At 44.3% G+C, this 20,466-nt stretch overlaps 1 protein-coding gene across 1 annotated transcript in view; it reads right to left on the bottom strand.

Moving 5' to 3' along the window:
* LOC147116426 (dynein axonemal heavy chain 5-like) overlaps nt 1-20,466 on the bottom strand; it is a 345,860-nt gene that overhangs the window by 85,751 nt on the left and 239,643 nt on the right. The window contains exons 53-60 of the mRNA XM_085992043.1: nt 15,741-16,008; nt 15,417-15,593; nt 7,422-7,545; nt 6,028-6,142; nt 4,298-4,474; nt 2,918-3,118; nt 1,125-1,304; nt 366-503 (exon numbers count right to left, since the gene is read on the bottom strand). Coding sequence (XP_085848169.1) covers nt 366-503; nt 1,125-1,304; nt 2,918-3,118; nt 4,298-4,474; nt 6,028-6,142; nt 7,422-7,545; nt 15,417-15,593; nt 15,741-16,008 — 1,380 coding nt within the window. The remainder of the gene's footprint in view (nt 1-365; nt 504-1,124; nt 1,305-2,917; nt 3,119-4,297; nt 4,475-6,027; nt 6,143-7,421; nt 7,546-15,416; nt 15,594-15,740; nt 16,009-20,466) is intronic.

Here is a 20,466-nt window from a genome sequence, read left to right as displayed (position 1 = left end):
CTATGATTCTATGAATCCCGTTTCCAACAATTTAGCATGGAGGTTTGCTACTCTAGCTGGATAGCAACATCCAAAGCCTGTCTGACTAGCGGCAGTGTGACTAGCACGAGTTCAACCTTACTGCCACAGGAAGGTCTAATTATAGATACGTATTTATCCCTCAACATCACTAAAAAACAGATTATCTGACTCATTGTTGTTTGTGGGTCTTTGCTGTGCGCAAATTGGCTGCTGTATTACCCTGCATGTCCTAAGGTAGTGAAAAGTGATATATAGATGCAAGCTCTTTCTTTCTTACATACTAGAACAAAATACTGCCAATAGCACAAAATACTCAGTCAAATAACTAGCAGTCTCCCATTTACCTGCTTCTCTCTCATTGCTTGCTCATATTCCGCCTGCACAGTATCAAGCTCGGCTTGCTTGGCATCAAGCTCACACTGAGCCTTCTTCAGATCCTCCATGGCAGTGGCCAAGCGACTTTCCTGTACGGTAAGATTTGCCTTAAAGATATTGAATAAAGCAATTATAAAATGGCAGCCATCATAGTATAGCGTGATATTAAACATCTGCTTAAGCTTCTAATACAAATTAGAATTAACTATCAGAAATCACATTCGGCCAAAATTTGCTATCAAAATAACCATGAGCTAATAGCGCTTGCTGTTATTCATGTGCAAATGCTACGGCAACTTCAGGCGAGGGGCAGATGTGCAGTTAAACGTGAATATCCAAAAGTTGCTGTCCAATCTTTCTTTCCCTCTCTTTATTTCTCTTTCTGTACCTGATTTGACATTGAATTCACCCATTCTAATTTAAACTTCCTTCTCAGTCCTTGCACTGTTAATTTCACAATCCTTGAATTTGATTGGTTAAGGAGATACACAGTTACTTGCCCGGTTTCCCTCACTGCGTCATTATCAGCTCGCACTTTCAGCAAGTTGCCACTCAAAAAATGTAAAAACCTAAAGGTGCAAAGGCAAGACTAACTAAAGGCAGATGCCGGTTGATGCCCTGTTACAGCAAATTATGACCCATCAATTTAGGTATAAATTGGCAATTTAATGAAACTTTAAACATATTCTATGGTGATCCTATTGTTGTTGTATTGAAGTGTAACAAACCTTAAGCGGCAACACTTCTTTATTTATTCCATGAAAGTAGGCCATGGCTTGAGTCCAGGAGCAAAGACCAGCAACATTACCACAAACCCGTCTGGCAACATCAATGTTATAATCTGGCATTTCAAAATAGGGACAGAGCAGTTCTACAGTCTCCTCATTGATGGTGTCCTTGGGAAATTGCTATGAAAACAAAGGAATCATTTTGATGACAGATAAATACAGAAATGTTCAATTAGAAGATGGGTTCTCAGGAACTAGCACATCTCTCTAGTCCAGGACAGGCCCTAACCTTATTTTTGTTACCAGGTTCGAATGAAGTGATGAACAATGTTGGATAAAACAAAAACAGTTTGAGACACCAGACATTCAGTACCATGTGCCATGCTTATGAGCTCTTTACTATCCTATGACATTATAAACATCTAGGTTTCACTTTATGTACAAGTAATTAAAGGTATTTAAACCAAATAACCACCAGGCTACAGAAAACAACAAGTGCCCAGAATTACAATAAGCAGCAAGCTCTGGATTAGCTTCTGATTGAAGTGGACAGGACCAAACTGAGTCTGCAATTGTCTCTTCAATTATAAGTTTCTATCCAGTTGGTTGGCAAGCTACCAGTTCCACTCTATCCAGAAGTTCAATGTAGTGCAACAGGGAGGGAGGGAAAAGCCTTGGGAGTAAAAGGGCTTATTAATTCTTTAAGATGCCTTCATGTATAGAACAATAGGATTCTTTGGTTTTCCTTACTAAAAAAGTCATTGCACCCATTAAAAGTCTTTTTAGGAAAAACAATCTCAGCGGCAATTTCTAAAAGTATCTATTTGAATGGACCTTTCTGTTTTTGAGCAGGGTGAAAGCATCTACAGTAATTTTAACAAGAATCCTTGTAGGACACTAAGAAGTCATGGATTGAAAGAAATAGTAGTCTGTTATGGGTTCCCTAGATCAGCAGTGTGCCTAAGTTGATGACACAGATGGATTCCAGTCATGTCAGAAAAGGAGTTGTACAGAGAGCTGAATTACAAGGTCAGAACACAAAAACAGGCCTTCGAGTGGGCATAGCCAGGCCTGATAATGGATGCAGCAAGGAGCTGTAGGATAAACAAGCTGTCTACGAGAGGGCAACAAGGCCTTTAGAACAGACATAAGGAGGAAAATTACCTCATGAGACTGGGAGGGGGTTGTCAGAGGTACCCTCTCCCTTGTAATTGGACAATGGGATGGGTAAAAATGATTGACACCAGGTATCCACCAACCCATCAAAATAAGGTATAAAAACAGGCGACCGAGAGAGGAAAACAGGCAGTTAGGAGCGAAGGCTTCCCGAAGGTGGCTACGGCCTAACACCTTGGTCAAGTTTAGCCTCTGAGGTGGATCAATGCTGGCTGATGGCCTAAAACCTCCAACAGCTTGAGGGACGACCCAATGGAAGTGACTACTGCCACAGACTGCAAGAATCTACCTAATCTGGGACCACCGTACTGTTTCACCATCTATCCGGTCATTTCGTTCCATTCCAGGGCCGTAGATCGCCCTCACCTGTCACGGGTTGTAAGTCTACTGTATGTATTTCAATTGCATGTAGTAGTATCTGATTATACTTAAACTGTAGCTCTCTAATAAAAAGCCTTACAACTCCTAAGACTCTTTAGGTAATCTGTGTGTGACCTGTGATCCAAATCTTACAAACACATTGCACATTTCCTGACTATAGATGCCAGCGTACTGTTATCTAATACATTATTTAACTATATTAGTAATACTGAAATCCCCAGCTCAGTTGCATTTACCTGTAATGCTTGTAGGGGGCTTCCCGCCATGAGTTTCAGTGATTCCTGCCATGATGGTGTAACACAGTTCCTTTCTACATCAAGTTTCACTGGGTTCAGCTTCCTTTGGAAAAGCAGCAGCACACAGTCCATTATCCTCATGATCAGATGAGGGGGGTGACCAAGTGTTCGTACTAAGGTTATGTCTGCTGGTTTAATTGTCTGCAATGTTTAGAGGGAACAGAATAATTTGTTGAGTGTAAGAGCTTGGCATCAATAAATGACCATAGGGTAAAGTACATTCTCACTCTCCCTATTTCACGGCTCCCGGCAGCATCTATCTCTCTCCCTATCCAAGGAAGCAGGCACCCGAGAAGCTTTTCGGGGATCACCAATGGCATCTGTACCAAACATTTAGAGGTTTCTGAGAGAGGCTGGATTTGAACCACTATCTCAGTATTGTCTTTCTAAATGAAAGCATCAAACCTTCCCCAACAACCTTATCAAGTTTGGGAACTCATTATGTGGGTCAGACTCATTTACTACCTCTTTGTGGCACAGCACATTTGCAGAAAAAAGTAATTTTAAAAAATTGAAAGCAAGCAAATCCTTTAGTAAGGAACATTTACCTTAAACAGAATCAGAACACTTTAATGAAAGTGCTTTCCATCAAACTGTCAAACATACCCTTATAAAGCAAGATATGGTATATGTACACATCACCATCTCTCAGTCTTATACTTTACTTCGAGGCTGCTTCTCGCCAGCAGTTCCAGTCATTTTTCAGGAAGTTCTGCTCCTATGATGCCATGAATGGCAATCGCGGCCATCAGTTTCCATTGATCAACTCTTGCTTCCTATGTACAAATATCTCCTAGGAGGGCAATGTAGAAGGGCCAATTGTGCCCTGCAGTGTCTGCTCCCAAGTTGCTTCTAACTAATGAGGGTTTCACCCCACTAAAGTATATTTTTACCACAGTCAGTGTAAAGGAACAAGGCCGCTCACGCAACTTACATTGATCCCAATAGAAAATGCTTCACATAAGCATTCAAACATACTTTCCTATGTACTTGGATGCAGCATGGATGGAAGTAAACCCATTCTGGCAATGCGTCTCTGAAATGCAGATCTGAACACTGCAATATTTGATATTGACTAGACTGGCTTGTATTTCTGAGAATAAAAAGTCCCCTCAATCTAAATGGATATGGCATCATTGTACATGCTTCAAAATAACATCAGAAAGTATTAACACTGGGGATCGTACGCAACAAGACAGAATTGCACATAAACATTTTAAATGCATCGGCTGCAAGTATTTTTTTGAACTGTCATTCTTTTATAATATTTTGTATGTGATTTTTGTCACAGAAATGACACGACGTATAGCCCTTATTCACCTGCAGTGCAGCCTCAGCTTCCTCCAACGCTGGTCTGGCAGCTTCAAGTTTTTGCTCAGCCACTGCCTTATCTGCAGATATACTGTCTACAATCACCTGGGCTCGGTCTTTAACCTTTTGTACTTCCATTTTCACTCTCTCTGAAGCCTGAGCCTTCACAGTCACTTCTTTCAGCACCTATGAAACAACAGTTAATAACTGTAATTATTAATTACTTGTATTAGTCTAAAGAATCTGTAACTAGATTTCCTTCCAACTTCATAATGCACCAATATACCTCATCCTTCTGCAACGTTAAACTGGCTTTTGCCCTGTATACAGTGGCAGGAATACATTCTAACGCATCCAAAATATTACATGTTTTAATTCAAGTTGTGCTGGCACTTCCAAAGCTGCATGGATGTGTAGTAACGGAGACACCATGGCTACGTTTGTCTATTTGTGGTGCTATTTGCAGCCGACAAACAATTTTATTCCTCTCCTTTTAAAATCTTTATTTTCTCCTCTCTTTAAGCCTTCTGCCCTACACCCACTCTTCATACCTTTTCTGAAGGACAGTCAACAACAACAACTTGCATTTATATAGTGCCTTTAACATAGTAAAACATCCCACGGCGCTTCACAGGAGCGTAATCAGGCAAAATTTGACACTGAGCCAAAGAAGGAGACATAAGAACAGGTGACCGAAAGCTTGATCAAAGAGGTAGATTTTAAGGAGGGTCTTAAAGGAGGAGAGAGAGGTGGAGAGGTTTAGGGAGGGAATTCTAGAGCTTGGGGCCTAGATGGCTGAAGGCACGGCCGCCAATGGTGGGGTGAAGGAAGTTGGCGATGCACAAGACCAGAATTGAAGGAATGCAGAGTTCCCGGAGGGCTGGAGGAGGTTACAGAGGTAGAGAGGAGTGAGGCCATGCAGATTTTTGAACATGAGGATGAGAATTTTTAAACGGAGGCGCTGGTGTACTGGGAGCCAAGGGAGGTCAGTGAGCACAGGCGTGATGGGTGAATGGGGCTTGGTGCGAGTTAGGATACAGGCAGCAGAGTTTTGGATGAGCTGAAGTTTACAGAGGGTGGAAGATGGGAGGCCGGCCAGGAAAGCATTGCAGTAGTTTAATAAGTCAGAGAATGACTTAGGCTTGCATCTTACCAATCTATGGCATGTGTGTTGGAACCATTCCAAATGTTTTGGCAGATTTAGATTGCAACACCCATGTTGATGCACAGGACACCAAGCTCAACTTCTAAAACTTATTCCAATATTTGTTGTGAAAGAACTCTTGACAACGATTTTCAATGCAATGTGATCATTCTTAACATAAATATTTAACTTTATAGAAAGAGAATAACTGGGGGTAGGGGGAACAGTAAGAGAATGTCCCTTTATCTTACTAGAGCTACGTTAACCATTCCTTCCAGGCACTACTATAGGATATTGCAGCCTCGGTGTAAAAGTGGGATAGAAGCAACAATATACATTGATTATGGTATTTATATACATTCACTAAATCCATCATTTAATAGAATATGAACCACATATTAGCGACATCCTGCAAATATCACACAATTAGTACTGATTCAAAATCAGTATCAGAATATACAGTTAGCATAATAATTTTCAAATTTATCATGGAATAAAAAACCTTTGAAGAATAATATTTTGAATAAACACAAAAAAATGAAATTGATGCATTTTAACCTCCCTTCATTGTTAAGTGAGTTTCACATCTCATTACCATATCAGCCTTGTCATTGGCTATTTTAAGTTCCTTTTCTTTTATTTCCAGTTCTTTGCTAAGGGCCACGACAGATTCCGAGGCTTCCTTCAACTTCTGCAAACCAGTCTTCATTCTTTAGGAGGGAAAAAGACAAAAACATTATTCCCAGTTCCACATATACCTTTAATCAACAAAAAGAAAACAATCCAATATAACGGCCATTCTGAATGCTAAATCTAGCCCTCATCCTCTGAGGTGTTAGCCATGGTTCAGTAGTAGCATTTTCACCATTGAGTGGTCCAGTGCCGCACTCCTTCAGCACTGCACTGGAGCGTCAGCCTAGATTTTGTGCTTAAGCTTCTGGAGTGGGACTTGAACCCACAACCTTCTCATTCAAAGGTGATAATGCTACCACATAATAGCTCTTCCAAAAGACAGTGCAGTACTGAGGGAGTGCTGCACTGTCAGAGGTGTTGTCTTTTGGAAGAGCTATTAAACCGAGGCTCTGTCTGCTCTCTCTGGTGGATGTAAAAGATCCCATGGCACTATTTGAAGAAGCGCAGGGGAGTTCTCATAATGTCCTGGCCAAAATTTATTCCTGAATCAACATCATGAAGAAACAGATTATCTGGTCATTGTCACATTGCTGTTTGTGGGAGTTTACTGCGAATAAATTGGCTGCCGTGTTTCCTACATTACAACAGTGGCTACACTTCAAAAGTACTTCATTGGCTGTAAAGCTTTTTGGGATTTCTTGAGGTCATGAAAGGAGATATATAAATGCAAGTTCTTTCTTTTTTTGCAATAATACACGTGATATATTTTTTAAAAGAACAGAGAACGCATATTGCAGGACGAGACAGCATACGCCACCTTTCAGCCACAGTCTGCAGCTCTGACTGTTTCTCCTTGTACACAGCTTTATAGCCCTGAATGAAGGACAGATAGGATTTGGGTGTAACGTGGGTTGAACGCCGGTATCTGTCAATGGAAAATCAAAGCTGGTTATCCAAGTACATTTAACAGTTTAGTATTTGTGACAAAATTTGCAGCAACGTAATTTACTACCTGCTTGACACAGCTGCTGTGGAAAACATTTTACGACAATGTTAACATATACATTTAACACCAACACGTACATTTAACTGAAACTGTACAGATAATTTCAAGTTCATGCCAATCATGTTGTGTCAAGTGATTGTGCTACAGAGGCCAACTCTATTGTTTCCACAGAATTGCAGGTGTGACCTTCACATCTTAAAGTCATGTTTCTTATTTCTGGGTAACTGGTATACACTTAACGCATTTACCAAAATACCATTCAGTGTAAGCACCCTTACATTAAAAGATTCCAATATTTGCCATTTTTAATTTCTCTGAATTCATTAGCCATTGTCAGTTGGTTGACTCACCTTTCGAAGTACAACACACATTTCTCTGCTACACCATCTTGGAAGGTACCCATACACTCCACCACTTGCTGTTTCACCTTCATAGTGCAATCAATCTCAAATGAGGACAAGAAGTGTTCGGACACTAAAGAAAAATAAGTAAAAATTGTTAACAGGCTAGAAATGAGCCTCCTTAGCGCCTCCCATAATTACCTCCAGGGGGCGATAATGGGGCACTAACGACTTACCGCCTGGGCACGGCGAGATGAATGACTCCCGCGAACTTTGATGAGAGGTTTGCGGCGGCGGTAAGACTTCGCGCTACGATCTCCTTCGCCTGGAGATTGTGACGTCATTGCTGTGCCCATCGCCCTGGTAGTGCCCCAGACCCGAACTTCGGTTCCGCCCTCTGCAGCATCGTCGGGCAATGACACTGACAGCTGCAGGAGGCATTGATTGGGAGGCCGGGCGCTTCGGGGGCGCAAGTTAAAGGAGAGGTTGCTGAGGTAAGTACCTACTGTTAAATCTGGATATCTTTAGGTAGTGTGTCCTTCAAATAATCGACAGAGGCTGCAGATAACAATCAACAGGTGTTTACTGGATGAGGGTTGCTCTAAAACTAAACAGTACAGATCCCTACTCAGGGTTATATACAGGTGTGGTCACTGCCGGTACTACAGTATACAGGAGCTGTAAAAAGTAGTTCTCCCCTTAAAGGTACATACACTACAATTCCTCCCCTTTTAGATTAACAGTACCATAACATTCATTTAACAATTAACACTTTTAACATGCAACATTAACTGAAAATAGTCCATTTATAAATTCAGTCTTTGGGGCGGCTTCCTGATCCTTTCTGGATAGCGCCTTTCCTGAGTGTCTTGCTCTTGGTGCGGAGATGATTCTGGCCTCCTGTCGTCGGTTGGTTCATCAGCTTCCGATACTACTGTTTCTGGGGTAGATGCTACCTGTATGTCGGGTTCATTACCAGGTACGTGAGACATGGGGTTGACTTGTTCCTGTGACGCTAGGATCTGGTCGACATGGCGTCTCCCCAACATCCACTGTGTACATTAGTGGCTCCTGCCGTGTGCATCTCGTTCCTGGTTGCCATTTCTCTGTTCGGTAGTCGCGGGCCAAGACTGGTTGCCCTACATTGAAGCTCCTTGTCAGCTTCTCATTGATGTGCTGGAATTGCTTATTCTCAACATTTCTTCGTACATTTGGTCTGAGCAAATCCAGACGAGATCTCAACCTTCGGTTAAAGAACATCATGGCCGGGGTCTGGTTGGTAACTGCATGTGTCGCATTTCTGTAGGCTAACAGGAAATTGTCCACCTTATGCTGCAGTGGAATGTCGTCATCGCACATGGCCCTTACTGCCTTTTTAAAGGTTTGTACGAACCTCTCAGCCAATCCATTTGTGGCTGGATGATACGGGGCGGATGTGTAATGCCTTACCTCATTCCTTTGCATAAATCTTTGAAACTCTTCGGACACAAACTGTGGTCTGTTATCAGAGCAAATCTGCTCTGGCAAGCCGTTCCTGGCAAATATGGTCCGTAGGACTGCAATCGTTTTCTCCGTGGTGGAGGAGGACATTTTGATCACCTCAGGCCATTTCGAGTGAGCATCCACGGCTATTAAAAACATTGAGTCCATGAATGGACCAGCAAAATCAAGATGCACCCGTTGCCATGGAGAGGAGGGCCACTCCCATGGGTGCAGAGGGACATGTGGTGGTGCATTTTGGACCTTCTGGCATCCTGAGCAGCTCCTTGTCAGGCCCTCGATTTGCTGATCGATCCCCGGCCACCACACATAGGCCCTAGCAAGGCTTTTCATTTTCACCCCTCCCAGATGGCCTTCGTGAAGTTCATTGAGCACTCTCTCCCTTAACTTGGGTGGAATTACCACTCGGGATCCACACATCAAGGTCCCCTGGCATACTGACAGCTGTTCTCTTCTGGATGAGAATGCTGGCAACAGTGAGTCGCCATGTGTTGGCCATCCCTTCACCGTCAAATCATATACCTGAGACAGTGTCGGGTCATTTCGGGTCTCCTTCTCTATATCCGCGTTAGTTACTGGCAAGCGTTCAATTATAGACGAATAAAATATTTCGACAGGGTCCACTGCTGGTGCTTCCTCCGCAGTAGGCAGTGGCAGGCGTGATAGCCCATCAGCGTTTCCATGCTGTTTCGTGCCCTTATACTCGATTTCATATTGGTTCGCCCCTAGAAAAAGGGACCATCTTTGTAGCCGTTGCGCAGTCATCACCGGAACGCCCTTCTTTGGATTAAAGATGGAGACAAGTGGTTGGTGGTCAGTCAGCAAGGTGAACTTCTGCCTGTGCAGATAGTGGCTGAACTTTTTCACTCCCCACACTAGGCTGAGGGCCTCCCTGTCAATCTGGGCGTACTTACGCTCGGCTGAGGTTAGTGACCGAGATGCAAAGGCTACTGGCCTCTCCAAGCCGTCCGGAAATTTCTGCGACAGCACTGCTCCAATACCATAGGGTGATGCATCACACGCCAACCGAATTGGTAGTGCTGAGTTGAAATGAGCCAACACCTCTTTTGATGTGATCAATTCTTTGCACTTCTGGAAAGCTCGTTTACATTCGTCATTCCACTTCCATGGTACCCCCGTTTGCAGTACGGTGTTCACTGGGTGCAGTACTGTAGACAAATTATGCAAGAACTTATGGTAGCAGTTCACCAGCCCGAGGAACGACCTCAGTTGTGACACATTTTCCAGTGCTGGAGCCTTGACTACTGCCTCAATCTTTTCAGGGGACTTATGTAACCCCCCTTCATCAATAACGTGGCCACAATACGAGATCTGCTTCTGGAAAAACTCGCATTTGTGGCGATTAGCTCGGAGCCCATATTCCTTCAATCTAGTGAGCACCTGCTCCAGGTTGGCGAGGTGATCACTGTCATTTTCGCCTGTGACCAGGATGTCGTCCAAATAACACTGGGTCCCTGGAAACCCTTGCAGGACTTGATCCATTGCCCTTTGCCAAATAGCCGGAGCTGATGCTACCCCGAACACCAGCCGGTTGTATTGGTAGAGACCTTTATGAGTGTTGATCGTGAGGTACTGTTTCGAGGCTTCTTCTACCTCCATTTGCAGGTACGCCTGGGCCAGATCAATCTTAGTGAAGCGTTTTCCTCCAGATAGCGAGGCGAAAATATCTTCAATCTGCGGAAGCGGATATTGTACCGTGTGAAGGACTGGGTTCACTGTCACCTTAAAGTCCCCACAGATGCGAATCTTCTTTGGTTCCCCAGGCGTATTACTCAACGACCTCTTCATTACAGGAACGATGGGTGTAGCCCACTCGCTCCAGTCCACTTTGGACAGTATTCCAGAATGTTCCAAACCTTCCAGCTCTGCTTTGATGGCTGGGCGGATCGCATAAGGCACCGGTCTGGCCTTAAAAAACTTTGGGCTTGCATTTTCCTCTATTTTGATCATCGCTGTTATGCCTTTTAGTGTTCCGAGTCCCTCCTGGAACACTTCTTGTGCGTCAGTTAGCATTTTTGACAGTCGTCCAGGTGTGACGTCTTCATCCTTTTTGGCATCTACCGTCAGTGCTTGTATGGCATGCCAATCTAACTGTATCTTCCGGATCTATTCACGTCCTAGTAGTGGTGGTCCTCCATCTGGCAATACATATAGGTCCATTTTTGGTGTTTCCTTGCCGTTGTATATCACGTTCACCCTTATTTTTCCTTTGGGGTAGACTTTTTGCCCCATGTACGTCGTCAAGACAATCTCTGTATCTCTCAAGGGTATATGTGAGAATAGCCGCTTGTAGTCCCTTCGGTTTATGACTGTTAGGGCTGATCCTGTGTCCAATTCCATTTTCACTTGGACTCCGTCTATCTTGAGCGTGACCCAGATAGTTTGGTGATCCTCCTTTTTGATCACATTATGTAGTTTCAGACAACCCAGCTCCTTGCTTCCGGAGTCTGTATCACTTTTCTGTTCGTCTGAACTACTCTCCGTCACCTTATGTACCTTTTTGTACTTCTCCTGTGGAGATTTCTTGCTGCTGGTTTTCTTTCCCGACCTGCAGACTCTTGCTATGTGTCCTACTTCTCCACACTGTCTGCACACTTGGTCCTTAAACCAACAATCCTTATGGTCGTGTGTTGTTCTGCCGCAGCGATAACACTTCCCTGTTCCATATGACATTTCATTTGTGCCATATTCTTGCGGTCTCCGTTGTATCTCTGCAGCGCCCCGTGTGGCTGCTTCGTGTGATACTGCCATGCTGAAAGCCTTGTCCAGCGTAAGATCCTTTTCTGATAGAAGCCGTTTCTGGGTTCCTTCACTTTGAAGCCCACACACAAACTTGTCCCTTAAAGTATCTGCTGGTCCCGTTCCAAACTGGCAGTGTTTCGATAGCTTGTGCAGTTCCGTTAAATACTCAGCATTACTTTCGTCTTTATGCTGGTTCCTTTTGTGGAACTTAAATCTTTCTGTTATCAGCAGTGGTGTGGGGTTTAAGTGGTCCTGTAGGATTGCCACTATGCTTTCAAAATCCTTTTCCACTGGCTTCTCTGGGGTTACTAGGTTTCGCAGTAAGCCGTACGTTTTTGCACCCATGGAATTTAACAATACCAGTGCTTTCCTGGCATCTGGCACTTCATTCGCCTTGCAGTACACTTCTATGCGTTCTATATGTGTCACCCAATCTTCGACTTCATTGTCGAACGCTGTGACACTGCCACTCTTCGGCATCCCTGGGTGTGGTTAGACTGGCTAAAAATGGCATCTCCCGCGCTTTCCTTTCTTCCCGCGCTCTCCCTTCTTCTCCACTGGCTCAATATGGCATCTCCCGCGCTCTCCCTTCTTCTCCACTGCGGCTCAAAAAAATGGCGTCTTCCCGCACTCTCCCTTCTTTTCTTCCCCCGCGGACGCTGCTCAGCCCTTGAACACCGGCCGCGCTCTGCTTGTTTTCCCCTCTCTCGTTGACGCCGCTCGGTCTTCAACCCCAGCTGCGCCCTGTGCGCTTTACCCTCTCTCTTCCCCGTCGACGCTGCTCGGCCTTTTTCTGTGCCGTCGGTCAGCTCCCGCCGCCGCTGTCCGGGAAGGGTCTGCGCCGTACCTGCTGCCAGCCCGCTGTGCTGGATCGTCGTGGCTGGAGAACCAAGCCCAGCTCTCTACAGCCTCCTCTGCGATGCTCAAGTTCTCCCTGGATGGTCGACGCCCGCACTGGTGGAATCGGCCTTCTTCTTCAGAGTTGCAGGTAGGTTCGAAACGACTCATCGCCAATGTTAAATCTGGATATCTTTAGGTAGTGTGTCCTTCAAATAATCGACAGAGGCTGCAGATAACAATCAACAGGTGTTTACTGGATGAGGGTTGCTCTAAAACTAAACAGTACAGATCCCTACTCAGGGTTATATACAGGTGTGGTCACTGCCGGTACTACAGTATACAGGAGCTGTAAAAAGTAGTTCTCCCCTTAAAGGTACACACACTACACCTACATTTCTGAAATGTATTTGTTCAGTTTTTTTTTACTTCTCCTGGGCTGCGATCGATCAGCTCAGATCTCTGCTGGATTGCAAAGGGCTGATCGGGCCGGATTGCGGCCACTGTCGGGGACCAGCTCACTGGTCCCAATGCAAAACCTGCAGTGATGGTCCTTCCCTTTAAGGGAGTGAAGGAGCCTCAGATCTCAGCAGCGCTGCACGGGACAGTGCTTGATTTAGTGCTACACTTCCTTCTTGGAGCACTAAACCCAATTTTTCGTGAAAGCTGGGAATCATTAGCGCCTGGCGCTAAGTTTCCCAGCTTTCAAAAGTTACCACCCCCAAACGGGGCGATAATGAATTTCTTCCCCCTAAAGTCTTAAAAACAAAACATTTAAAAATAGTTGCCATTTTTGTTGTTGCAGAAGGATCCCCTTAGCTAGATATTGACAGGGGCGGGTTCCGTAAGCGGCGTCGGGGGGAGTTTTGTTCAGGAAACCCAGAAGTCGAAGTGGAAGTCCGGGTTTCCCCACATGCTGTGGAGTTTTGACTCTACAGCATGCATCTTTTTAAAAAAAAAACAGGATCCCCACCCGGAAGCCGGCCTGATTGACAGGCTTGGCTCCCTGTCGGGCGGAGAACACTCTGGAGGAGGCCACAGTCCCAGGTGCAGGTAATGAGCCTGCTGCTGCATTAGTGGGAGCGTAAGGCCGGGGGGGGGGGGGTGTCCTGATCTTTGTGGGGGGGGGTTGGGAGGCGTGTCAGATCCCCGATTCTGGAGGGGGGATGTCGATCCCTGAGTGGGTGTTCTTTGGATGGGGTGTGTGGTCTGATGGCAGGGAAGAAGGTAAGCTTGGGGGGCCGAGGAGAAACACCCCTGCTCTTCCTGGCCCACAAGCAGTGCTGGAAAGGCACTTACCTTTTCCACGCGGCCGTCCTCACCTCCCTTTAGCTGCCAGGTTTCCCGAGGCCTGGGAAACCCGGCCGGCCAGGATTACACCTGGAAGACAGGTTAAATGTGAGGCATGCAATATTTAAATAGCCAACCCGCCTCCTGGTTGCACATTCCTGGGGCAGGCTCTCGCCACATAGGGAGTGTATATTGTGAAATTGTGGATACACAGCCTGTGATCTTCGATCCATGGAAAATCATGGGTCACCCATGTGTGCTCATTTTGTCATATGTGCTCCCATTGGGCAAGACTCCTGAACGATGCACATACAGGACTTGGTGCTATTTGGGTTAAATGTTGGCAGCTGTCAATGAACAGAATTAACTGTTTTTATATTTATGATAATATGTGGTTTGGAAACAAAATTTACTACATTTTTTGTCTTACAGTATCTGTAGGATCACACAATCGGAAAATTTATCCTAACCAATCTCAATCAAATAGACTACAGGATAACTGAAATGGAAAAAAGTCACACTGATGCAGAAAGGGGTTCGCTTCTGTGGTCGAGACATAGGTGAATTAATGGGACAATGTGGAGCATTTCACTGGTCTACACCTGGCATGGGAGTATTGACAGCGGATGCCTGAAATGAAAAATGTTCCATTCCCAACACTAACATGCTTCACATTGATGAGTACAAAATTCAGACACATGTTTTTCTCTTTTGCCCAAATAGCTAAGATGAATTTTTCATCTCAGACTTGACACAAAATCATTGGTTCAATTAGAAACCTTGATGGCCAAATTCTAATTTTACAAAGTATATTTTGTAACCTAGCTCTATGACTCACTGCTCTATTTCAGGTATAAATTGCCTTGGAAATGTCTCCATTTCTCCATTAATTGGATTTTCAAAAAGATTGTCATAATGGCTTCTGATGTGAATATTGAGAGCAATATGTGCAGAAATTGTCAAGACTATCATGCAGTTGAACGAATGTGGTAATTTCATATTTCAACACCAGGTTACTACATAAGTTGTATGAAACAATGCTTCTTTCCTGGAGCAAAACAGAAAGAAGAATGTCCCAAATATATAGGAATAAAGTTAATTTAAAATCGGCCTGTCTTAAAATCCAATTGTTCAGTGCTTACAAGAAATAAGTCGAATTGGAGTCTGCCGGGTCCATTTAGCAAGTTACTTAAATCCAATTTTGCTGATCTATTTGACTTTTCGGTGCAACATCATTATTTAAAATATCAGCAATTTGCAGCATTTTCAAATAACATTTTGTTCTCTTGACATGATTGTTAGTTGTGTAGAACAAAAGAAAGTACATGTACCACAAAACAATTTTACTATAACAAGAATACTACTGTAATACTGTGAGGATGTTAAAAGGTCATTATTAGATTATTGCTTCCCAGCCCGAGATAAAAATGAGTCAGTTCACCACTCTAACCCTTACTCTTCCAAATAAATTTCACTTCGTTGGGAAAGCGAATGTGATGACCAACTATCTGAAGGTTAAAATTAGGAGCTTCCCTGATGACTCAGTGGGTAAAGGCATCAATTGGCCTCAGCACCCTAGACTCAGTGGAAGGATAAGGAAAGTCAGCCAAGAACCTTGCTCCTGATCACTATCCAGTACCTCTTGCTGGAAAGTGGACATTGACAGACATTGAGTGAAAACAGGAAGCCTCTCACAGTCAATTAGCCTGTGGCTCATACATGAAGAATGTTCACTTAGGCAAGGTATCAGAGGGCTGTTGGTATCAGTCAAATCCCAAAATGAGTCAATGGCTGCAGCAAAAGAAGAAAAGGTCATAAAATGGCAATTAAAAATAGTTAAAATTAGAGAAATGGTGGAAACCAGGGTAGCTAATGTTTTTAATTTTGGATTTTGACTACAGTTACATAATGTCCTGTGTGCTCCGCATATGATCCTACCTGCAATTAGCGCGTCCTTTGGCCAACGGCTAAACCAGTCCATGGTACACCCAGAAATCAGTGCTGGGAATTTCAGAGCTCGGTTGCGGAACTTTTCTCCAACTGGTGAGAAGCAAAGCACTACATGCAAGTTCTGCCGGACCCGGCTCATAAAGTAATCGTACAGGTTCTCATTGGTCGGTGGTCGCCTTGGAAACTCCTGCTTCATTACAAGAGTGAGGTCACTGCTAACTTCGTCCATTTCATCTCGAGTAAACAGGTTTGAAACCTACAAAAAAAATTATAAATTAAAAATTACATTCAACCTACCTGAACTTGGCTTGCCAAAAGTCCAATAGCAATAATACATTTCACACCCCACCCAATACAAAACTTTTCCATTGACTGCCATCCAATTATCTACAAATTAACTGTGCCAATTTTGGTATTGTTTTGAGATCAATTATGTTGGTCCACATTCTGTCAGCCGTGAAGAAGACGGCGTATCTTGCATGCTGCCACAACTGGCAGGAGTCTCATCCACAAACAAGTTGTAACAATTATAATGTGCTTTTTTTTTAAAAAGCACAGTGCGAGTGAAGACTATTTCCTATTATACTATGCCACTGTCAGGTTTTGGGGTTTTTAAACAAGATATTTTCTTGGGTTCAGAGTTACTGGCCACTCCTGTATGTGCAGCTTATGTTCCCTATGACCCAGAATGCTCAATATCTAGGTAAGTAATAGCGAGAGCAAAGAATCGTAGCAGAGAACCCTTACTCTGTACATGGAATATACCACATGAACTCTCCTCTCTTTGAAAGTGGACTGGATATACACTCTTACCAAATCGAGATGCAAGCTTTGAACCGTAAGGCAGATGAATGAACAGTAACCAGTATAACGCATATGCATTTCTCTATTCTCCTTGAATATATAAAAATAATAAAGATGGCATAAGCTTTCTCTCGAAACATAGACCTTACTGTAAACTCAGTATAGCCTACCTCCCTGACTAGGTTGCCACAGGCCTTAAAACTAATGGGTGGATCTTCTGCTGAGAGCTGGTGTGAATTCTACTGAGGCCTTTTGAAAAGCCACAAATCTGTAGAAGGGAAAGATAATCGATCCCTTAGGGAACCTCAGGGGGAACAGCTGTGGGCCACTCTGTCTTACAAGTAAGATGAGGGGAGGCACCGCTGATGCACCCTTGTAGGCATTGGTGGCCCACCTTGACCATGCAACTGACCCTATCCTCACAAGGCGGGTGGGGATTCTACTCAGACGGTCATTCACCAGCAAAGCGGCCCTGGCTGAAATCCAGGCTAATAACCGTAACACTATTAAAACAGTGAACGTAATGTCTCATTATTTACAAAGTCAGCTACAGAACTAGGGAAGAGAACAACCCTCTATTTGATTTGTTAACATTTCTTTCCTAATTCTAAGCTGTTCCAAAGTTGTGGAATCTACTCTCACATATGCCAGCATAATCATTAGAGGTTCCCTTTCAGACCTTTGAATTGTTTATAGATTTAGAAAAGTTCTTTACTGCAACTCAGGGATATACCTGTTTATACACTGTATGAATGGAACCGCGTTTATGTGTTCAACCATAAATGTATTTTGATGCTTTGGCAACATAAGATGTACCTTATCATGCCAATAAAGCGATTTGTATTGTATGTGTAAAACTCATTTCTTAAATTTACCGATGTCAATTTTTTTTCAAGAAACAGGAGGTTCCATGGAATATTTCTCAGTTCTGGCAGTGTACAAAAGTTCAAGTCCCAATTTTTCTCCTTACATAGTTAGTATTGCTATATTCAAGTCTTGTGCAGTGATATTTTAACATGTTTACCTTCTGCATATAGAGGTGAGATTGTCGCAAGGCTGTACATCACTCAAAGAATTTGCATAATTGGCAGTGTTAGTGTAACTTGGAGCAGTTAACAACATGTCAGAACTAAAGATTCTGTTACGTCCTGTAATATGGTCCCAGCCATTTGATACCTTATTCAACACATACCGTCTTCTGTTGTATGAGGAAGATTTCCTACCGAGTTTCTATCTCCTGTTATTGCTCATAACCATCATTAGGGCGATTATGTTCCATGATGTAGATTTGAAGCATGCAACAGGTCTTTTGTAAAGTTATTTAAATCTCTTCATGGCCTTGATGCTCCCTATCTCTGTAACCTCCTTGAGCCATAGAACCCACCCCCCTCCCCACCCCAGAATTCTCTGTTCCTCTGATTCTGGCCTCTTGTGCATTCCCCCACCCTTCGCCCTACCATTGGCAGCTGTGCCTTCAGCTGTCTAAGCTCCACGTTCCAGAATCTCCTCCCTAAACTTCTCCATCTCTCCACTTCCCTCTCCTCCTTTAAGACCCTCCTAAAACACACCTCTTCGACCAAGCTTTGGGTCACCCCTAATAATATCTCCTTCTTTGGTTCATTTTTGTCTGATTTCACCTTTGTGAAGTGCCTTGGGGCAATTTTCTACAGGAAACTCTCGTTTAAACGGCACCTAAATATCCGGAATTCTCTATTAACCGGCAAAATTCTCACTCCGAAAACAACACCTCAATAACCGGCAATGTTGCCGAGTCCGAGTCCGAGTCCGAGTCCGAGTCCCAGTCTCTCGCGGTGGCCGAGTTAGTCAGTGGGGGTAGTTCTCCAAACTGCCACTACTTGGCTTCTTGGTGCTGTCGGAAGTCAGAACACCTCAATATCCCTGTAACAGAGTCTGACTCTCCCGCTAGTCTCTTCTGATCCGCCATTTTACAGGCGTACTGTGTGTCTCCCACACTGCTGGTAGTCATTGCATTGCATTAACTGGCAGTACTGTACTTAATCAAGCATCTTCCGCCATCCATTTAACACAACATTCTGTAGGTGAGTACCCAATTACTGTATACTGCACATTTCTTGATTTTTTTATTTTTCTTTGTTAAAAATAGCCTCGGTAGATAACCCTCTCCATCATCCAGAATTTTTGATCAACCGGCAACACGCCAGTCCCATCGGTGCCGGATACCAAAGGAGTTTCCTGTACTTTGAAGGCACTATATAAATTCAAGTTATAATTATTGTTATAGCAAAAATTAAGATATGGGGGAAAATTCGGTTGATTAGCGCCTCCTGTTAGCACCCTAAGAGGTTTGCTAACGGGGCGCAAAGCAACTAGTGCCCGGGTGCGGTGATGTTTGCGGCGCTTGCGAAAGTGATCAGACATTTTGCGGCAGCAGATCGTGACGTCAGTTGAGCGTGCAACGCCCTGGTTGCGCCCCGGACCGGATATTGAGTGGCGCCCACCGCCTTTCCACCTGCCGCTAGCAACGACAGATTGAGGGGAATGTTTTGCAGTCGGGAAGGGACCGGGGGAGCGCTATTTAAAGGCGGCCACTTCCTGCCTTTTTTTGTCGGCGACATTTTTGCACCACGCATTCTGAGAGAGAGAGAGAGAGAGAGAGAGACACACTTCTGGAGAGATTCAACGCTGTGTGAAGGAGTTTTGGGTACTGAGCAGCACTTTGCAGGTTCATTTTGATTTGACCTTCCTTGTATCGATTTAGAAGAGACTGTGGGGGCTGCACTCTGAGCTCTTTCCCTGGGTCTCTCCATTGTTCTTTCCAGCAGAATTGATGTACAGGTCTCTCCAGGCAGAGATTCAAGGCTGCAATGAGCAGGGTGTGGATGGAGAGCAAGATTGACCCTCCCCTTTAAGAACTGGCCGGCGCCAGTATGTCTGTGTTCCATTGCTAACTGACATCACATGAGCTTCGCCAGCGCTCTGAGGTAGCGCCTCGCTCCTCGGCGTTAGCGCCTTAAGAGAGGTGCGTAGCGCCTGATTTAGGGCTCCAATCACCTCTAGGGGCAATAGAAGCCAAGTTTGCAGTCGGAGGCGATAATTAGCGCCAGGCGTTAAACTGTGCGCCCGGCCGACAATTGCGCCCCAAACGGGACGATACCGAATTTCTCCCCCATTGTATTTAAGAACACAATGGCCTGGAATTTGTGGTCAGCAACGAAGTGAAGGCGTTCGCTGCTGGGCCCGAAGTACACTCCGCATAGGGATCTCGTAATTCCTGTGTCGAGAAGTTTGGGTTTTCTGACGTTCAACGCAAATCAACGTACTATAGTGGGGATCCCCTTGTATGAACTGCCGTGACGTCAACAAGCTGCCTGAGCAGCCAATCAAAATGCAGAATTCGCACAGACGGCGAACAAGGAAGTGAGTAATGCTCTTAAAATTGTAATTTTTTTTAAATGTTAGAGAGAGAAAAACAAAGACTGGGGCTCTCACATTGGGAAAAGGCAAACCTGAAACTTTTTTTTAAAGTCTGTTACAAATTTTTATTTTTATTAAAAGGACAAATTTCACACAGCACAAAATTAAAATTAGTTTTCCAGGCCCTTAACATTTTTTTAGCAGTCAATACGCTGTTAAAATCCCAGTTACACCTAATCCCTTTGAGTCTAACTTTTAGTGGGGAACTTAACAGCGTAATTACTGTGGAAGAGCCAAAGTTTTTGTCAGTTTTCTTGATTTGAGAGATTACACAGGTTGCCAGCTCGGCGGGGGGGTGGGGGGGGGGGGGCAGCGGGGGGCACAGCACAGCCTGTGTCGGAGCTCAATGACAGGCCGCAACTTCAGCATTTCCGCATGTGCCTGCGCATGTGCCTGATCCCGAAGTTGCGGTCAGTTTCAAAGGCGGAATGACGGTGAATGCTGCCAGTTCGCC

The sequence above is a fragment of the Somniosus microcephalus genome, chromosome 6 (genome assembly GCF_052327205.1).
Source record: "Somniosus microcephalus isolate GS21.2 chromosome 6, FLI_Smic_1.0, whole genome shotgun sequence".
NCBI classification, from domain to species: Eukaryota; Metazoa; Chordata; class Chondrichthyes; order Squaliformes; family Somniosidae; genus Somniosus; species Somniosus microcephalus.
The sequence above is the reverse complement of the archived record's forward strand: the minus strand, read 5'-3'. Positions and strand labels throughout refer to the sequence as shown.